Source organism: Molossus molossus, unplaced genomic scaffold (assembly GCF_014108415.1).
Source record: "Molossus molossus isolate mMolMol1 unplaced genomic scaffold, mMolMol1.p scaffold_m16_p_1, whole genome shotgun sequence".
Taxonomy (NCBI): Eukaryota; Metazoa; Chordata; class Mammalia; order Chiroptera; family Molossidae; genus Molossus; species Molossus molossus.
In genome coordinates this window covers 118,909,255-118,931,921 of record NW_023425344.1, presented here as the reverse complement: position 1 = coordinate 118,931,921, position 22,667 = coordinate 118,909,255, and the positions used below count along the sequence as shown (strand labels likewise).

General features: G+C 35.8%; 1 protein-coding gene across 3 annotated transcripts in view; it reads right to left on the bottom strand.

The window, feature by feature from the left end:
- The window catches only part of NEO1 (neogenin 1), a 298,191-nt gene that overhangs the window by 129,217 nt on the left and 146,307 nt on the right, over window positions 1-22,667 (bottom strand). For all 3 annotated transcript variants that reach the window (XM_036277171.1, XM_036277190.1, XM_036277182.1), the window contains exons 6-7: window positions 6,701-6,855; window positions 4,997-5,117 (exon numbers count right to left, since the gene is read on the bottom strand). In XM_036277171.1, coding sequence (XP_036133064.1) covers window positions 4,997-5,117; window positions 6,701-6,855 — 276 coding nt within the window. The remainder of the gene's footprint in view (window positions 1-4,996; window positions 5,118-6,700; window positions 6,856-22,667) is intronic.

Here is a 22,667-nt window from a genome sequence, read left to right as displayed (position 1 = left end):
TTTTCTTATGTTTGGTTTCCAGTAGTTTAATGACGTGTATAGGTGATTCATTCTTTCACTACCAATACTACTAGTACATCTATTATTGCTATTGTTTTTCACCTACTTGGAGTTGTCTGAGTTTGTTTTTGTACTTGTGATACGATATTTTTCATTTTTTTATTTAAACTTAGTTTGGCCATTATCTACTTAAATACTTTGTTTTGTTTTTGTTCTCTTTTTCTTGTGAGACTTCAATTTACTTACATTATACCATCTGATACAGTCCCATATTAGATGATGTTTGTTCCTCCCTCTTTTTCTTTTATTTCAGTTTAAATAATTTATATTGAATTATCTTCAAGTTGACAGACTATTTTTTCAGCTGTGTTGAGTCTACTGGTCAACTGAAAGAATGCTTCATTTGGTTATCATTTTTTAAAAAATTTTTTATAGTTTTCTTCCATTTGTGTGGAGCTCTTTCAGACTATGGACAAATCCAAGTATTTTCCATCTCTTCATAGTTTCCATCTTTCTGCCTAATTTCTCATTTATCTGTTCATTCAAGTTATGTACTTTGTCCACTAAATCCTTTAACATAGTACTACTAATAATTAAAGTCCCTGTTTGATAGTTCCAGTATCTGGGTGCCCTGACCAGGAATTGAACTAGCAACCTTTCAATGAATCAGATGATGCCCAACAACTGAGCCACATGGGCCAGGGCTGAACACTAAGCATGGTGTACAGAACAACAGAGACTGGATTATTTACACTTGGAAATTGCCATGCCTCTTCTTCTGGAGGAGTTTAGTCAATTGAGACAGGAATTGAACTTGGTATAGATTTTATTGTTGTCACAGTCACCTTCAGCACATCACAGGTATCCAATTCTTCTACTGGCAGATTACTACTGTCAGATGCTTAAGGCAAGAGATGAGTTGGAGAGTTTTTGGCAGTTTTTCTCTCAGCTTTCATCCATTCCTGCATCCTTCTAACCACAGAGGATCTCTCTCCCTGTTCTCGACTTATCACCAGCAGTAGAAAGCTTGTTTGTCACCTGGTGATGGCTCATGGTTGAAGCAGATTTGATTTTCAGTTGTCCTGATCCAGCATCAGCACTGGGTGGGCCCTGCAGCTCTTCTTCCTATGGTAGCCAAAATCTGCTTTGTATTTGTGTTGGTCTAGAATGGTTCTTCCCTACTCTTCATCCAGTAGTAAAACACCTCTCCCTAGGTATTGGTGTAGGATACTGGGGCCCAGAACAGTTGTCTGCATCTCTTTCAGAGTAAAGGGTCATCCCATCTACCTTTTCCTCAGCAGCAATGTGTCTTTGGCTGTGTCCTGGGGACCAGAAGGTTCCTCCCCAGAGAAGAAGGGTTTTTGTTTCTAATCTCCCTCCAGAAATGTATGAAATAAGACTTCTGACCATCCCCTATTGTTTTGAGGCTTAAAGGAGTCTGAATAAATGGGAGGGGCTTTGTGACTATCTCGAGCAGCCACTGATCACCTCCATCATCTCTACACAGCTTGAGTTTCCTCCTTGTACCCAATCTCAACAGTAAGTATCCTGTGGAGCCCCAGGGAAATATATCTGCAAGCAAGTATGAACTCCCCTTTTATCAGAAGCCCCAAGATATTCCAAATTTAGTCTTTAACAATCAGTTAAAATTTTAGCTGATTTCTTTTTTTTTTTATCCTCACCCGAGGACATTTTTCCATTTTTTGTTCAGGTAGAGTGGGAGGGAGAGAGAGAAAAAGAGAGAGAGAGAGAGAGAAACATCGACGTGAAGGGACACATCGAGTGGCTGCCACCCGCACGACCGACCAGGGCCGGGGACAAACTGCAACCGAGGTACGCGCCCTTAGCGGGAACCGAACCCGGGTCTCTCTGGACCGCAGGCCGATGCTCTAACCGCTGAGCCAAACCGGCCAGGGCTTAGCTGATTTCTTATCTACTTTTATGACAGCCTTCTCTTTCTCTCCTGTTCTGCCAAAGGTAAAACAATTCATGGTCCATTCTTTGAGGGAGGAGGGTTGTCTGACTCTTTGGAATTTAGGTAATTTGTTTGCTTTGCAAGCTCAGCTCTCTGATGGACTCAGAGAAATTATGATTTTGTAAATCATCCACCTTTTTATTATAGGCAAGAGTGAGAGGTTCTGTGCACACTCTTCACATCCTGAGTACTAGTAGAAGTTCCCTTCCTCTTTCACTCACCCCCCTTTTCTATCTTTGTAAAGGCATCACCATTCTTAGTCTCCCAGATAAAACTTTGTTGTAGAGAAGTCAGAGATACTTCCAGTGTTTAATATCTAACCACAGTTGATAAAGTCTGGATTAGATAAATCACTAACATATCTTTATTAGGATCCTGTCTATTCCTAGTATAAGAACTTATCATCTCTCAGTGGTCTCTTACATAAAATAATATTCCTTCAACCAGCCTCCTGCACTCTGCCTTCTAATTAAACCTGACTTTATCATCAGACTGCCTTACTATAGTATTGCTTTGACTTTATAATCAAAGCCATGATCAATCTGACCCTATTCTGCCTTTATAGGCCACCTTCCTACAAAGACAGGTACTCTATTTCCATACTGACCCAGGTCCCCCTTTCAAAGTCTATTACAAAGCGGATGCTTTCTGTGAAAAAATGTCCCTGATCATACAAACATAATTCTTCTCTTTTGAATCTTATACTGCTTTATTTTTACTATAAAAATAACACTTACTATGGGTTGGTATTAAAGTCACACACATCTCTTACACCTGTTACAATATTGTAAAAACTCTAGAAAGGCAGAGATCAGACCCTGTAATTTATTGTATTTTCTCTTTTACCTTTCCTATATAAATATTTATCTTGCAAATTAAAATAGCAAAATTAATAACATGACACTTACTTTCCTTCCTATAATCAATCCATGCATCCTTAACAAGGTCACTAAAAAACTTTGCCAGCCCACAAAACATTGTCTATGTTTTGAAATGCCTCAAGAAGGGAAAAAACACACACAATGACTATGGTTATTATGCCATCCGAGAATTTTCAGAGGATTAGTTTAGGAACTCTTACAATAGTCAACCATTTATACTGTTAAGAGCTAAACCTATAATGGTAATGCCAAACACAAATATACTAAAATCCCTTTATTTAGCCCCATGTAAATAACCCCAAGAAAGCCAACAAGTTTACTGAGGAAAATCACTGCCACTAATAAAGTTTTAAAAAATAAGAATGTCTACCTAACTGATTCTGTTAATGCCTTACTTGGTAATTGTACTCAGGCATTTTGCCAAGATGTAGAGCTGACATGCTTCTACTAAATCATTTTTAATGACTAGGAAAGGGTATATTCACAGGAAAATGAAGAAAAAGAGTAGTTCTAATAGTTTATGCCTTTTTATAATAGTATTATCAAATACATTTTCAAGAAATAGCATATAAAAATCCCATATGCTATTTTAGTGAAAAGCTAGAGCAGGTGCCATCTTTGTCAATTAGCTTTCCTGGCTAGGCTGTGTGGCTGGGACCTGACTGGCACCTGAACTCATTTGACTCAGACCCCAGAGCAGATGTCTAATATGGCATCTTTTTCATGCATTCTTAAGAAATGCAAAAAATAAAAAATGCTTTTCTTGCTAAAATAAATAAATAGACCCAATGGGTATCCTTATCAATTTAACACAGAACTGCTATCCAATAACTCAACTTTTAGTAATTTAGTATGAGAAAATCATATACAGAAGTTCAGCATGGCACTGTTCATAGTAGTTAAAAACAGGAAATAATTTAAATGTTAACCAACAGGGAATCATTTATATAAAACAAAGTGCATATAAACTATTCAGCAATGAAAACTGTTGGTGCAGATCTCTATTTATTTACATGGAAAGATGACCTTAGCATGCTGCTGCAGAAAACAGGTTATAATTCATAATTACCTGTGTGCTCACCCATACTACCTTCCCCCCTAGGCAGCAGGATTTGGAGCATGTGCCAGTTAGCAGTTTATTGCCTCTCAGCTTCAAATTCATACTATATTGCCTGCTCTGCAAAAATAAAGCTGGTCCTTTATATATTTTTCCTTTTGCCAGCTGACACATGTTACATTTTATCAGTACAGGTGCTAGAGAACAGCTTCTACCAACACCCCATCCTTCACGTAGCAGCAGAATGCCTTCAGTGAGACATCTCCTGAGAACAGCTTCTCTCTAGAACACTATACTGCTGGTTTTGAGCAGTTTCCACAGCAAGTATGGCAGCACAGCAATTTCTCTGTCATCCAGGAAACCAAGGCCACACCCTCTCCAACATGGTCTAAATCTTCCTGAACACTCTCTCAGACCTAGGGGTTGTAGCTGCTCCTTCTATCTGCCATTCCTATATCTGTTAGAGTTCTTGTCACTTTTTTCTAGCCAACCCCTTGCTACTCCAATTCCCTGTTAGAGTTAATAATTTTGTTCATATTAAAGAATAATTAATCCTTCAGTTTTGCTGAAATTACTGTGTGGTTCCCCCAGAACTGACCCTGACTGAAACAGGGTAGGTTTTTCTCCCATTTTTATTTTTCAATGTTGTCTGAATTTACAATAAGTATTTTTGTGCATGTGTGATAATCACAAAAGGCAGTTTATTTTATTTTGAAAAAATTCAATGCCAAATAAATATTGCTTTAAGTAAAGTTTTTTCTATTTTAATAGAGCAGAAATACATTTGGAAGATTAAAATGACTGAACTCTGAAGAACATTCATTTATGTAAGACTATAACTGTTCAGTTTTTCTTTCCTTAACAACAATTTCTTTTCAACATTAGCTAAAATTGTGTTTTATGTCATTTTAAACAACAGAAATTATTTAGACAGCTATTTCTTCTCTTGGATATACCATATGTTGCTCCTTACAAGTAGGTCATTAATCATTAGATATCCTGAAGTATTAGATACTGTGATAGGTACTAGTTCCTCAAACATATAGTCCTCCTCTTCCCTCTTACTATTTCAACCCCTCTTACCATGTTCAAGGATTATCAGTTGGGCTCCGGCTTGTGCATTTCCAACATCATTCTCAGCAATGCATTGATAGAACCCTTCATCTGATTTCACCAGACCCAAAACTTGAAGATTATGTTCCTTCTGAAGACAAAAAAATAAATACAATTTTATGATTCAATTGATAAACGTTAATTCAAAATCTGAAGTACATGCCCTTTGTAAGAAGAAAAAACAAGTAAAATTGTATGATTCAGGTACTGGATATTATCTACCTATATGTTTATGAAATTAATTCAATTTTATTGACAGGGTACTGATTTAAACTGACTAAAACAGGCAACACCATCATTGACAATTAAGAACTTAATACTCATGGAAAGTCATACCCACAATGTTTGCAAACTTACACCTTCACTTGGAAAAATATCTGGCATACAATACCATGTGACCACAGTGAAAGTCTGAATTTGTGAATTCAAGGCATTTTCTTAACATTATTTCTAATATCAATAGTTCTGATAGATCAGACTACAGTAAGTTAATCAGGTTGCATATATATGCGCTTAAATCCTAAAGTACTACATGGATGTCAACAATTGTTATTGTTATTGCTTTAAGATTTTTAAAAAATAATATGAAAACAAGAGTAAAAAAATGCTAATTTACCATAATACATTGCTTTTTAGTTATGATTAAATACTGTGAATTACTTTTTTATAACTTATGAGAGTATACATTTTGAAAGTAGAAAATATACATCTACTTATATGACAAATGTGTAAGAAGATAAGTCTTTAACAACCATAGTTATTTCTGAGTATGTCTATGGATGTTATGTATCTTAGTATATGTCATCAATCCTTATTACTAAAACCTAGATAATTTGATTACCAGAATGTTAGATAATGAAAATAAGATAATATTTACTAAACCTTTACTTAATCTAAAGTAAAAAGCAGTAATGTCTGAATATTCTCACATACATTTAACACTAATTATTTACTTTTACATTTACTTTCTAAAAGAATCTTCATATCTATCATCACAATAATTGTCCAATAATGGATCATACTTATTTTGAAGGGCCTGAGCATTAGTATAAAAGAACAGATTTCTGTTCCTTAAATAGAGAGCTATAAAGACAAATGGGGTGTAAGTGGGTGGGTGGGTGTGTGTGTACACACACACAAGATAATCATCACCCAGAAAATTGTGGCAGTTGTGCTTACAAGTGCTAGCATATTCAAGCATGAATACTAGACCTAGTAGTATTTATTATGTGATTCTATTTATTTATTTATTTATTTATTTTGATATTTTGTTCAGATAGAGTGGGAGGGAGAGAGAGAAAGAAAGAAACATCAACGTGAAAGGGACACATCGAGTAGTTGCCACCCGCACAACCCAACTAGGGCCGGGGACAAACTGCAACTGAGGTACATGCTCTTAGCAGGAACCGAAACCGGGTCTCTAGGGACCGCAGGCCGATACGCTAACCGCTGAGCCAAACTGGCCAGGGCTATTATGTGATTCTATATAAGCTACCAAAATATTTCTGGGCTCAGCTTTCTCATCATCCAATGAAGAGTTTACATTCTGTGTGAATTTTTCTTTGTCTGAGGTACATAAACTGGTGTATATAAGACAACATATCTCTTGGTGATTACATTCAAAGACATTTAAAAGTTTGAGAGATAAGTGTCCCTCTTTAAAAAAGTACTTACTACAATCTTAAAGTAATCACTTGGGATAACCATATCCCCATTCTTGACCCATTTCACAGTTGGAGTTGGTTTCCCAGTCACTTCACATTCAAATACAATATCCATAGACTCATGAGCATATATATTAGTAGGCTGCTTCAGGAATTCAGGATGGGCTTAAAATAGAAAGAAAATTCAGATATTAATGAAAATAAAAATAGGTAGCTATTCATATTTCAAGCAGTTTTTTAAAAAATCATAGAATTCACAGGTTTTTTTTTTAACTTATTTGAGGTTTTCACATATTTATATAAAAACATAACAAATATATATTTAAAATATATGTTATGAACACAGTATCTTTAAAAATTGATATTCTGGTAGAACTAACTTGAGGAATAATTTTAAAGATAATTTCTCAGTTTCCTTGCTGAGAAATATTTAAGTTGATTATATTGAAAAAACTGGCAATCTGAATGTTCTAAGCTAAACATAAATATTAAAGACTATTTCCCTATGATTTATAGCATTTTGGAAGAGCCATACTTGAAATTCAAAGAGTTGAGAAGACTGTCATTATATTCCTTTTCAATCTGATGGGTACTCACCCAAAAAAAGTAACACAAATGTGACAATTAGAGTCCTTAAAATAGTTCATACATACAACATACTCCCATTAGTAACATCCCTCGTTACAAGAAATGGTTTATAAAGGTGGGAGGAAGAATGACAGGATCTTTGGGGAAATGTTAAGTGTATCTGAAAAAGCCTGAATATTGCAACAACTCCCTAACTCCCTTTCAACTTGCCCCAAGGTTGTCTTCACTGATTTATAAATAACAGATTCATTAAGATTTTGAATTGGTAAAAGTAGACCATCTATTCCAACTTCCCACCTAATGCTATAATTTCCTACACAACATCCCTAATAAGGGGTGTCTTACTGATCTCTGAACATTTCAAGGGACAAGGAACTCCCTACATCATAAAGCAGCAAGCTTCACTGTAGACTAGTTTCTTTAAAAAAAAAAGTAATGAGAAAAAGAGCAGTTTTTTTGTTTAATACTCACCTGAGGACTTTTTTTTTCAATATTTTGTTCAGATAGAGTGGGAGGGGGAGAGAGAGAGAGAAAAACATCGACGTGAAAGGGACACAGTGAGTGGCTGCCACCCACACGACCCAACCAGGGCCGGGGACAAACTGCAACCGAGGTACGTGCCCTTAGCGGGAACCGAACCCAGGTCTCTCCAGACTGCAGGCTGACGCTCTAACCGCTGAGCCAAACCGGCCAGGGCTCTTTTTTTTTTTTTAAACAACTGAGCTAAAATGGGCTCAGCCTGCTAAATTTTCAATGGGGTTGTGTTGAATATGTGGCAACTTGACACTGTATCAATATTGAGTCTTTCTATCCATGAACATTATTATCTCTCCATTTATTTAGATCTTTGGGGTTTTTTCTATCAATGTTTTACAGATTTTAATACACAAATCCTGTTCATACTTCGTTAGATACATGCCTAAGTATTTCAAATTTCTGGTGCCACTGCTCCAGCCAGTGTGGCTCCGTGGATAGAGCGTTGGCCTGTGCACCAAAGGGTCACAGATTCAATTCGGGGTCAATGGTACAGGAGGCAATCAATATTTCTCTTTCTCCCCTTTCCTCCCTTCCACTCTCTCTAAAAACCAATGGAAAAAATATCCTCAGGTGAGGATTAATTTAAAAAATAAAATTTTGGTGCACTGTAAGTGGGACTTTAAAATTTTTAGTTTCCAATTGATCACTGCTAGTATATAGAGGTGAAAGTGATTTACGTATATTGACCTTTTATCCTATGGTCATGCTAAACTCACTCATTAGTTCTAACTTTCTATAGACAATTTTAGGATTATCTACATACATACATGCTAGAGTGGGGAAGGTCCTCAGAAAAAGTCCAGACTAGCTTTATAATTTGTGTAAATCAAGAGTAAGAGTATACAGAGCAGGTAAAATCCCAGGCAAGCAGTAGGAACTAAGAAGGAAAAGAATGTTTGACCTTAAGAAGGAATATATACTCAAAATGATGGAAGATTAAGAAAACAAAGGTCTGTGCAATTGGATGAAATCAGGGAGATCTATTAATAGTGAATGTGATTATACTTTCAAATACTGATAAGCCATTTGTATTTATTCTTTTGTGAATTATCTCTACACATATTCTGATATTTTTCAATTATAGTACTCACAAGTTTCTTATCTATACATAAAAGCTTTTCACATAATGCCAGTTATGAATTTATGGCCTCTTAGCTCCAAATCCACCCTTCTTTGTAATGGATATGGACCTTTGGCAGCTGGTACAACATTAGACGTTGTTAATAGAGGGCAGTAGGCATGGCATAGGAACGTGCTTATCTTTTAGACTGGGGTGTGCTCATCTTCTTGCCCATACAGCATGGCAGCTACAAGGATTGTGAGAAACCCGTTGGGGATCACCCTCCAGCAAGTGTCTCTGCTGTCTTCAGTAAGTTTCTCCAGTTTACTCCAGCTGATGGCTCTGACCCAGAGCATCCCACTGAATAGCATACAGCATACCTGCTCAGACTCATGGCACCCACTGGGCAACTTCCTGTTCATCATCAGTCAGGCACATGGCATCCTAGCAGGCAGCTTTCTAACAGCAGCTCAGGCGTATGGCATCTAGCAGGTGATCTCCTATGGACTAGTTAGCCCATGGATGGCTCCTCTGGCAGCAACTACAATCTCTCCAAGGTTTGAATCAAAATTTTGGGTAGAGCTGACCTCCTTCAAGTTTGTTCGTTTTCTGGATTCTCCCCCTCAGCTCTAGACTAGTAGCTAATTCTTATTTACTATTTTATCTTTATTAGTAGTTAAAACACCTTTTACTAGTTAATAATATATATATATTTTTTTTAATCCTCACTCGAGGACATTTTTCCACTTTTTGTTCAGGTAGAGTGGGAGGGAAGGAGAGAGAGGAACAGAGAGAGAGAGAGAAACATCGACGTAAAAGGAACACATCGAGTGGCTGCCACCCGCACGAACGACCAGGGCCGGGGACAAACTGCAACTGAGGCACGTGCCCCTAGCGGGAACTGAACCTGGATCTCTCTGGACCGCAGGCCGACACTCCAACCACTGAGCCAAACCAGTCAGGGGTAGTTAATAATTCTTTATATTAAATTTCCCTTGTTCAAATTCCCGTTGCAATTTATAGTCCTGACTAGACCCTAACTAATACAGTAAGAGATTAATCCTTCCTCACATATGGTGCCAGTATTTATTGTTTTTTTGTTTGTTTGTTTGTTTTATTTAAGGTACCTGTTATATTGAAGTTTTAGATTTGTATTTGGCAAAATTTATTAGCCCTTTCCTTTTTGGCATCTGCATTTTATTATTCTAACTCCAAAGGTTTTCCCTGTTCCCACACTATAAAAATATTCACTTACATTTGAACTTTACTAAGTATCTAGCTTTGTACTTCTCTAAAGGGCAACTCCAACAGTCCCAATAAAAGTAATTATATGAACTAGCTTTAATATTCAAATCCTATATACTCTTGGGGGAGGGGGCATCTGTAGATACTAAGTGGTTTCATTGTTCTGGGCCAGAATCACCACAAACTTATGATTATAACAACACAATATTTTAAAATATCTATTAGAACGAGTTTATCCTTTCATTCTTTTATTTCCTCAAAATTTTCCTAGCATGTTCATTAAGTTGGGGTTTTATCCCAGATGAATTTAGACTCATCTTTGGTTTAACTTGTCTGTTCCTTCTCAATGAAGACTGACAAACGAGAACAACCTAGTGTTTTCATTAAAACAGCAATAAATTTCAGATGCAGGAAAAATGAACATATTTGCAATCCTAAATGGTCTTACATAAAGCCAGATTATTTAAGTGTATTTGTATATCATTCAATAATGACTTATTGTAAAAACATTGTAATGACAGAAGTCAAGAGATCTATAGTTTAGTTCTAGTTCTACAACTAGACATTTTTTTTTTCTTTATTGACTTTACAGAGAGAGGGAGAGGGAGAGATAGAAACATCAATGAGAGAGAACATCGATTGGCTGTTTCCTGCATGCCTCCCACTGGGGACTGGGCCTATAACCCAGCCATGTGCCCTGACCGGGAATCTAACCAGTGACCTCTTGGTGCATGGGCTGATGCTCTACCACTGAGCAACACCAGCTGGGCACAGACATTTTGCTGATCATGGGTTTCAGTTTCTCCTATACTAAATAAGAAATCAACTAGACTGTTTCTAAGTATCTCAGATCTCTAACCAACTGTAATTTTATAATTTTAGTTTAACTATCTTTGATGTATATTAATAGGTAATAGTCACAAGTGCTTTCTACTTATCATTTAATTCTCATAACAACCTATTATTTAGTATTATTACATTATTTCCTTTTTAAAGACAAGAGTACTTAAACACAGAGAGGCTGAGTAGCTCCATAGGATCACATAATTTATTGAGAAATCTGGACTCTAAACCTATTAGTTTGCTAGAAAACTCTGTAATATTCTTTCTAAAAAGAGTTTTATTTTACAGAAAAGGATACTAAACCCCACAATAATTGTTGTATAGCTTCAACAATTATCAATCATGGCCAATGCTATTTCATCTACACTTTACCATATACCATACTCCTCCTGAGATTACTTTAACAGCAAATCCCAAGAATTACATTATTTCCTATATAAAAATTTAAGTAAATACCTCTACAAAACAAGAACTCCCATTTGTAAACAAAACCATGATACCATCATCAGGTTGATATCTACAATAATTTCCTAATGTCATAAATTATCCAGTTAGTATCCACATTTCAATAATTGACCTGTATTTTTAAAAATGATTTATTTTCTTTGAAATGGATGAACAAGAGGCATTCATTGGTATTAGTTTGTTTCTTATGCACCTTTCAATCTACAGGTTCCTCCTTTATCTATTTTATTTGCAGTTTGTCTGTTGAAGAAGTCATTTGTCCTGTATAATTTCCTGTAGTTTGTATTTTACTGACTGCATTGCCATGGTGGCATTTAACATATTTGTCCTATATACTATAGAAGCTTGACTGGAATCAGTCTTTTCTTTCAAGACTATTTCACAGGCAGTACCATGTCCTTCCATCAGGAGGGTTCATAATGTATGACTGTCTCTTTTTTGTGATGTGAACAGTTTTTGATAATCATTGCTTATGCAAAAGGAGTTGCAATATAGTAACATTCTTATTCTATCATTCCTTCTATAAGAGAAATATCCCCTCATCAATTATTTGGTTATCCTAAGTACAGTTTTTAAAGAAAGGGCAAGATAATTGCTTAATTTTTTCCCTTTACCTATCAATTTTCAAAACAATAATCTGGTTCTCTAATATGCTCCCCCAAACATGAATGTAAAGTATCGCTGCACAAGTTCATGGATTAAAATATATTTGGTTTGTTTCAATTCAGGAAGGTTATTATCCTTTAGATTCTCAAACTACCCCCAATCTTGACAAATAAAAGCTTGAGTCCACTGGAAGTCCCTGAGTTCTTTTTGACATAATCCTAATGGTCTTTACTATCTTATGGTCACTATATTTAGACCCTATTTGTGGACAAAGGCAGGAATTTTGTACTTTTAAAATATAAATGCATCATGATTTAATTCTGGTGTTTCTAAATAAATTCAGGACTACTGGTTTCACCCTGGATGGTTTTGCTCAGTGGTTGGAGAGTTGGCCTTCAGACCAGAGAGTCCTGGGTTCGGTTCCCGCAAAGGACACGTACAAAAAAAAAAAGGACTACTGGTTTCAACTGGATCTTATTAATTTTACATCTGTATTTCCTTTCTCTCATGCCAAAAATGAATGTTCTTAATGACAATAACTTAATTACTCATATGCTATATCTTACACTCAGTAGTCTCAAATAACATTACCAACATTTCCACCAACAATACAACAACAGAAAACAGATGAAGATTTTTGCAATTCTTTCTGTCCTTAGAGTATAACCCACTAAATATATATAGTCCAATTTGCTTTTGGTTTTTTTAATCCTTACCAGAGGATATGTTTTCCATTGATTCTAGGGAGAGGGAGGGAGAGACAGGAAGAGAGACAGAGGTGGGGGGTGGGGGGTGGGGGGGTGGGAAGAGACATGGACATGAGAGAGAAGCATCCAGGATGCCCTGACCAGGAATCAAACCCGTAACCTGGGTAAGTGGCCTGACTGAGAATTGAACCCACAACGCTTTGGTGCACGGGATGACACCCTAATCAACTGAGCTGCACCCATCAGGGTTCCAATTCATATATTAAATTTATTTGGAATAGTAACTTTCACCTGCAACTGTAACTTTCTGTGTGGCTATACTACCAACTATATATACATTAAGAATCATTTGGTCTGGCTGGTGTGGCTCAGTGGTTGAGCGTCGATCCATGCACCAAGAGGTCGCCGGTTCGATTCCCAGTCAGGACACATGCCCAGGTTGTGGGCCCGATCCCCAGTGGGGTCATGCAGGAGGGTAGCCAATCGATGTTCTCTCTCATTGGTGTTTCTAGCTCTCTCTCCCTCTCCTTTTCTCTCTCTGTGAAATCAATAAAGAGAAAAAAAATTTTTTAAAAACAATCATTTGTTTCATTTTTCTTACCTTTTTAGGAATTACTTTGTAATATTTTAAATCTTAAAAAAAAGGTATATTCAAACAAGTTTTGCTTCTAACTCTAGTCTGTTCCTTTCCCTATAGATAGCTATTTAAAAACATTTTATGGTTTATCCTTTTTTAAAATGATAAGCAAACACACAATTTGTCTCCATCCCTCTTCTTTAGATTAAATAATAACATACTAAACATTTTTTTCTACCTACAAAGCCTGCAATTTTAACTACTATGGTATCATGTTTCCAAGTAATGGATATATTCCTTGAGTCTAAAGGAATGAGGCTTCCCCTAAGGCAGAATATGTAATTTTAGAAAACACAGCCCTGGCCGGTTTGGCTCAGCGGTTAGAGTGTCCGCCTGCAGTCCAGAGAGACCCGGGTTCGGTTCCCGCTAAGGGCATGTACCTCGGTTGCAGTTTGTCCCTGGCCCTGGTTGGTTGTGCGGGTGGCAGCCACTCGATGTGTCCCTTTCACATCGATGTTTCCCTCTTTCTCTCTTCCTCTCTCTCCCTCCCACTCTGTCTGTACAAAAAATGGAAAAATATCCTCGGATGAGGATAAAAATAAATAAATAAATAAATAAATAAATAAATAAATAAATAAATAAATAAATAAAATAAAACAGCAAAATCCTCTTAAAATATCCAATTAATACAACTGTAATATGCATTTTTAGCAAACATACTTTCAAAGACTATTGGGAAAAAAAAATCATCACAATGTTCAATTCATCATTTAGTTTTCCCTTACATGAATAATAAAATAATGCATTGAAAAATGTTCTCTGTAGATAGTATATATACCAACTAAACACAATGTAAGAGCAGATTTGTGGTTGGGAAGTTAAATGATAACCAGAGAGCAAATGAGTCAATTACCATAAAAAAATAAGTGTTGTAATGGAAGATTATGCATTTTATTACCAAAGAGATAATTAAGCTTCAAATTCTCTTTGACAACTCCCTATCCTTTCTAATGTCATCATTACAAGGGTAATTTTAATTGCTAAATGCACAAGTATAATTTAAAACTAAAATATATTACATTCACAAAATTTTTTTACTGGAAACATAGCTTAATTCCTTCACTGTTATATAATGGTAGAAACTGCCATTCAATTCAAACAGAAAATATAGGATTAATACCAAATGTTTTGAAGTTTCTCTATTATGGTGTTATTTGGGATATTTTAACAATTTTCATTTATATTCATTCTGAATTGCTGGAGTTGCTGTTGTTTCAATTTAAAGGTTTGAGTATCGAAATTCTTTAAAAACTCTTAAGAGAAATAAAGCAATTTTGTGTAATTTATGTTGAACTACACACTAGCTGTTCTTTAGCTTCTTTTCTATAATTCACATAATTACATGTGAGTCCTTAAAAAATAAACAAACAAATAAATAAACAGATAGATAAATAAATAAATAAATAACAAGCATATAACAGCCTGAGATCCCTTTAGAGATGGTGACAGTCTAATCACAAATCTGCTATAATTACCAGCTCAACTAATGAAGCATAAATACGTTGGAACTCTCCAATATTTCTTTTTTTTCTTTTTTTTAATTCTCACCTGAGGATATTGTTCCTTTTTTTTTAGGTCGAGTTGGAGGGAGGGAGAAAGAGAGAGACACACTGATTGGTTGCCTCCTGCATAACCCTGACGGGGCTGGGGATGGAAATTGCAATCCAGGCACGTGCCCTTGATCAGGAATGGAACCCAAGACTCTTCGATATTCAGGTCAATGCTCTAACCACTGCGCAAAACCAGCCAGGGCACCCTAATATTTAAGAAAGCTTCTCATTCTAATGAAATGGAGGAAAAGGGGGGGGTGCACATCTGTAATTTTCAACAATAAAGAAAAATTTTTTTTAATGTAAGTTTACCTTTAATCTCCAGGAGAAATAAGCGAAATTATAACAATGAAGCAACACTGTGACACAGTTGCCACACACAACCTTGAAAAGGTATTTCTATTCTCCATCCCCACAATTCCAGCTCCAGTTTCACCACATTTCCTTAACACTTTCCCTCAACTCAGTTAGCAGGCACTCACCCTCCAGATCTTAACTGAAATATTTCCTCAAAGAAGTTTTTCCTAATCCATAGAGGTCCCTACTTTTCCTCCCCATTCCTAGGCCACAACTGCCCTATTTATCATTGAAACCGCAGGGACCTAAACCTTGACAGGTGCTCAATGCATACACATGACAATGAATGGTTAAATTCTAAAAATTCCATTAACACTACAAGAGAATTAGATGTTTAAGATAAAAAGTTTTTCAGGTATTCTCGTGTTTCTCAAAGATTCAATGTTTTTAGCATTGTTTTTCCAATGTAAGTTCATAAACCTATTCTTTGTTGTCTATGAATTTTCTGCATGAGTTTTCAATTTTGTTTTTAAATACTGATAATATAAAATCTTAAGAAATATGTAATTTCAGCACTCGTCTTTGTGTTTATATTTACAATTTGGTTCTGTGATTGCAGAATTTAATCCTAATGCAATGTTTCTAAACTTGTGGTTTTAGGGTCCTTAAAGCTCTTAAATTTGAGAGACTGTGCTCTACATGTGATTTTTCTCTTATTTTGAAGAATTCACTAACATCTTTACTAAATATAGGCTCCCTCCTTAATAAGACTGAACATACTTAATCTTTGCATGATATCCCAATATTATCATGACAACCATTAACTGTGTACCACATCTAGATGGAGAAGATATGAAGGTTGGTTACTTTAACTTGGCTCTATAAGTACTTTAGAAATGATCCCTAAGTAGCTGAACTTCTAAGCTCTCTGCTTTCAGCCCTGTAGCAGCATACAAATGACTTAGGACAATGTTTTTCCAAGTGAGATCCATAGACTATTTGCAGAGATATGCAAAGGATATTTAGAATAATGTTGAGTGCTAGGCCTCATACCACATGCTTGATAATTCCAAAAGATGAGGCTACAAAATCTGCATTTTATCAAGCTCACCTAGATTTATTATTCATCACACTAAAGTGCGAGGACCTGGCATTAGGGGTCACAACAGGAGATGAATGTATACATCATTACCACTTTATATACACAAAACAATTCACCAAATTCTAACGCCTTCCAGGACCACATAATTCATTCCTTTGCTCAATCATTAGACAGCTATTTAATTAGCAACTACTGAACTACAGACATTTTACTGGACACTACGAGTAAGATAGATAATGAAGATATGTGCTTAATTAATAAACTGTAAAGTAAGAAAGAAATGATGTTTTAAGAGAAGATAAAGTGCCTGGCCAGTGGGGCTCAGTGGATTGAGCATCATCCCATAGACTGAGAGGCCCTGGTTCGATTCCTGGTCACAGCACATGCCAGTGTTCCACGCTTGATCCCCAGTGGGGGGCATGCAGGAGGCAGCTAATGGATATTTGTCTCTTACATCGATGTTTCTATCGCTCTCCCTTCCTCTCTAAAAAAAAAAACAATAAAAACATGTTGTTTTTTAAAAAAAAGAAGATAAAGTGATACACAGATGGGAATTTGAAGGGAAAGATTTAACTAGTTATGCACAGAGAAAAACTGGTCTAGTGGTTATCTTACAGAAGGATGACTGGGAAACTCGCATATCAAGAGAGATGAACAGTGACTTATTACATATACTTTTTAATATTTAAAATTGTAGTAAAATAAACATAATATTTACTCTCTTAACCACTTTTTTTTTAATCCTCACTCAAGGATATTTTTCCATTTATCACCAGATAAAGTGGGAGGGAAGGAGAGGAAGAGAGAGAGAGGGAGAGAGAAAAACATAGATGTGAGAGAGAGACATTTACTGGTTGCCTCCGCATGACCTGACCAGGGCCAGGGATGAACTGTAACCGAGGTACATGCCCTTGACTGGAATCAAACCCGCGACTCATTGGTCCACTGGCCAATGCTCTAACCGTTGAGCCAAATTAGCTAGGGCTCTTAACCACTTTTAAGTGTACATACAGTTTACTGGCATTAAATATATTCATAGTGTCGGATAAGCATCATCACAATCCACTCCAGAACTCTTTTCATCTTGTAAAACTGAAACTCTACCCATTAAACAATAAAGCCCCACTCCCCACCTCTAGCCCCTAGCAACCATACTTCTACTTTCTGACTCTTCGATTTTGAAACTAAATTTTGATTATCAGCTATGAGTCAGGGCTTTATCTATTAAATCTCTTTAAAGTCTCAAAATGTAAAGTATATTTACATGTAATGTATAATTCTGTTATACAATCATTGGAAATCAGCCATTATGCTCCCACTAAAAAGGGCTGACAATAATAACTCTAGCCATGTTACAACTTGCTTACATGTTTTCTTACTTTAACACACTAGGATGATAAGTGATCTAAATTCTGTAGTTCTCTTTGACCTAGACCTTAGAGCCAATACTTCACAAATACTTTATCTCACAAGTATGGAAAGCAAAAATGCTGCAGGGTTTTGGGGAAAATGGTGTTTTACAATTGCTAATGCAGTGATTAGATTTTTAAAAGATATCTGTAAATAGATAAAGACTAATATCCTAGGCAAATTTATTTATTCTAGGTAGAGCTATTATGAAATAGTTTATGGTGACTAACATATTTGAACTTGATTTATAAATTAGTGACATTTCTCAGCATATTTGACATTTATTCCTTTGCTTCTTCATAAGGAACTCAAACAGATATATTGAGAACATTTTCAAATCCAAAAATGATAATAGTATAAGTTTGATAGTAAAAATTTAACTATTTCTAAAGACATGTAAAGCAAAGGCCTAAAATTACAGTGATATCTCGGTTCTCAAACATAATTCGTTCCAGGAGGACGGTCGAGAACCAAATTGTTCGAGAACCGAAGCAATGAAACCCAATAGGAAATAATGGAAACTGGATTAATTCGTTCCAAGCCCCAGAAAATGCCTATTTACTGGCCTAATTTGTATATAATATGTAGAAAAACATAAGTCTCAACAAGAAATAAAAGTGTACAGTATGTCTAAGGGTTAAATTCAGTGTAAAGCGTGACTCTCTCCACAAAGCGTGACTCTCTCTACAAAGCGTGACTCTCTCCACAAAGCGTGACTCTCTCTCTGCACTCACACTGATGACGCAAGCAAGGCGCACTGGGCCGAATGAACGCCATTCGGCTCAACTCGGCTCATCTCGGAAGTTCGAGTTCCAAATATTTGTTCGGATTCCAAGACAAAAGTTTCTCGAATCTCCTGGTCGAATACCGATTTGGTCGAGAACCGAGGCGTTCGAGAACCGAGGTATCACTGTATATCAATACTTTAATTTTTTATTGTCCATTTCTTTGAGGTACCAATAAACAGTTGATTCCCTAACATAACACTTTAACAAGTCTCTTTAACATGATGGACAACATATGTACCATCTACAAGGGAAACCAACACTGTTTAGAAAATACCTTACAAAGGAAGATACAGGAATGACCAATGCAAGATGGTAAAGTATTCAACATATTAATCATCAGGGAAATACAAATTAAAACCATATTGAGTCATAGCCGGTTTGGCTCAGCTATTAGAGCACCGGCCTGTGGACCAGAGTCACAGGTCCAATTTCAGTCAAGGGCACATACCTCAGTTGCGGTTTGTTCCAGCCCTGGTCAGGTCATGCAGGAGGCAACCAATGGATGTGTCGCTCTCACATCGATGTCTGTCTGTCTGTCTGTCTCTCTCTCCCCCCCTCCCCCCTTCCTCCTACTCTATCTGAACATAAATGGGAAAATATCCTTGGGTGAGGATTTTAAAAAAATAAAAATAAAACCATATTGAGATACCACTACATACCCAGCAGGATGACTACAATTAAAAAGAGTGACACCACCAAGTGCTGGCCAGGATGCGGAGCAACAAAAACTCACATACATTGTTGATAGGAATGTAAACTGGTATAACCACTTTGGGAAAAGGTCTGGCATAATACTCAGGAATACTACTCAGCAAAAAAAAAGAAAATAGACAATTAATATATGCAACAACACGAATGAATTTAAAATGTTATGCTTTGCCCTGACCAGTGTAGTTCAGTTGGTTGGAGTCTCGTTCCGAACACTGAAAGGTCTTGGGTTCAATTCCCAGTCAGGGCACATACCCAGGTTGCAGTTTTGATCCCCTGCAGCGGTGCGTACAGGAGGCAACTGATTGTTATTTCTCTCTCACATCAGTCTCTCTCTCTCTTTCTCTGCGCCCCAACCCCCATTAGCTCTCTCAAAAATCAATAAAAACATATCCTCAGGTGAGGATTCAAAAATAAATAAATAAAATATGTTATGCTTTGTGAAAGAAGCCTTACATAAGTAAGTACAGATGACATGATTACATATATATGAAGCTTTAGAACAGGCAAACTAATATACAGTAGGGAAAAAACAAGTAGCACCTCTGGGTTAGTAAGGAGAGAGTTTGCTGGGAAGGGACATGAGGGAGCTTTCTGCAATGATGGTTATATTCTGATATCTTGATAGGGGCTTTGGTTGTATAGTAATGAATTATTGGAACACATTAACAGCACACTTCAGGTGTGTGCACTTCAGTGTATATAAACCTTACTTTAAAATAAAAAAATATTACAAACAAAATATTATTCTCTAGCTAATGTTATAATGCTGGAGTTTTGCGGATGTCTGCCATTTACTGTAAACTGTATCAAAAAATTAAGATGGATAGAGTGATAAATATGTATTACAGTAAAATTTGCAGACTCCAGTGTTTGTTGTAAAATTCTTTCAAGGTTTTATTATGAAAATTTTCCAACCCCTCAGAAATGTAAAAAAAATTTCTTCCTTAGGAATAAAATATTCTCCACAACCACATCATTCTCACTACTAGAAAATTATTATGATTAAGAGTTTTAAAAGAAAAAAGGTACTACTATTATGACAAATAGTTTAGAAAAAAGAATATTAGCCATAAAAAAATAAAATCTTGCCATTTGCAACAACATGGATAGGCCTAGAGAGTATTATCCTGAGTAAAACAAGTCAGACAGAAAAAGAATATCACATGATTTCACCTATATGCAAAATCCAAAAAACCAAATGAACAAACAAAATGGAAACAAATGGAAAGATACAGAAAACAAACTGGGGGTTTCCAGGGGTCCAGGAAATGGGCAGAAAAGGGTTTAGAGATAAAGAGTTATAAACTTCCAGTTATAAAGTAAGTCACAGGGATGTACTGTGTAACATAGGGTATATAGTCAATACTATTGTAATAATTTTACATGGTGGCAGATGGTTACTAAATGCTTCACAAAGTATATAAATGTTGATTCACTAGTTGTATACCTGAAACTAGTAATATTGTATGTCAATTGTAATTTAAAAATAAAGAAAAAGACAAAAAAGAGTAAGATAACTAAAATTAAAGAAGAGAATGAAAGGTTTAAGAGATTACAAGAAACTTACTGATAATATGACTAAAATTATTAAAATTCTTCCTGACATGGATCTCTTCATCAAATCTGGTAAATCTGATAGCATCCTTTGAAGGAAAAGAAATATAGTTCAATAAAAGTTAAGATAGTGAATACTATATAGAACACACACATTACCTCAAAAAGAATGAATATATAAAAGAGTCAAGAAAAGATAGCTAAAATTAATAAGACCTATAATGGGCTAAATTTGAAATTCTGAGGTCAAAGTAGATTACCTAGGAAGGAGAGTAATGTCAAAGATGATAGTCAAATCTTCTCATTTATCTTTCTGGGCTGGAAGGGGCATTACTTTGCTCTAATACTACAATCCTTCTGTTCTTTAAATAAAGTCAAACAAGTTTTACTAATATTTTATACAGTCTGCTAGACTAGATAAGCAGGAGTTCAGAGTGAACAGACTTAGATGAGAACCTAAAAAACTAGATTAGGCACAACAGTGGACTGGGACTGGCTTGGTTCGTGGACCACAAAACATGGAGCCAAGGAATATCTAATGGTTGGTGGCATGGGACAAAACCAAAACAGAACATTATCTAAGATGTCAATCTGAATGAATGATCCAAGAAAGAAGCAAAATCTAAGTAAACAGGCAAAAAAACAAAGAAAGTAGAATCAAGTGAAGATGACTCAGAAAGGAAAGGTTCTTTCAAACCTTTATCAGTAAGAAATATTAGCTAAGGCAGATTTACTAAATGCCTACAGTATACCAGGCACTATAATAGGCATCTTTCTTACCCCATCACCACAAAGAAGTCATTTTTATCTTCATTTTACAAATAAAAAAATGAAGCTCAAGTAATTTGATTAAGCCATTATTACATGACCAGAGACTAGAAAATTGAGACATTACTCCAAAATATCTTTTCATCATACCATAGTCCCTCTGTGAAGTGTAGCGCTGATCTCTTAGCATCTTAGAAAAACTAGGGATCCATTTCTATACCACGATTCCCGCTTATTTGTCCCACAAAGCTTCCTCCTGATTAGGATCATTTGGTAACATAAAATTGCAGTGGAGCTGATGCTGTATTTTTACGAACTCACAAACAGTAAAAAGGTACAATCTTCAGACATGTGAATGACTTCTACTCTGCAACATTTTATGTTCAGAAACCATGCATATGTATTCCACATAAATCCAGGTTCTAACCTTACATCATATTTCATTTCATTTCATGTGAATATTCCTCATCTTTTCTAGAAAAGAATACTATTCAAAAACATATTTTCTTTCCATTTGTCTTCTAAAATATGATTTTTGTTAGATGCATAATATTCCAATATATGAATAGACCATAATTTATTAAACCAATAACCTATTATTGGCCATATAGGATGTTTATAATTTTTCTCCATTAAATATGTATCACTGCAATAAATCTATAGTATTGCAATTTCCATGCATAAATCTTTGCACAAATTTCAAGTTCTTTCATTAAAACAAATTATTACAAGTGGAATTGCTGGTCAAAAGATGTGCAAGTTTTAAGGTTTTGGATTAAGAACTGCCCTCCAAAAAGGTTACATCAATTTGACTATTACCAGCAATATATGAGAATCCCCGTTTTATTGTAATTTTGGCAAGAGTGGTTATTATTTTAAAACTATACCTTTGGGGGGGGGGCTACTTTAATCTACATTTCTTCTACTTTTAGTGAGGTTGAACTTTTTTCAGGTTAACTGTCCATTTTCATCTCATTTTTATAAACAGAATTTTATTTTTCCTTTTTCAACTGAAGCATTCTTTTGGTTCTCGTTAATTTGTAAGTGCCACTTGCAATAGTTTAGGAAAGAGATGAACTGAAACTGAATTAGGGGAATAAAAGCAAGGG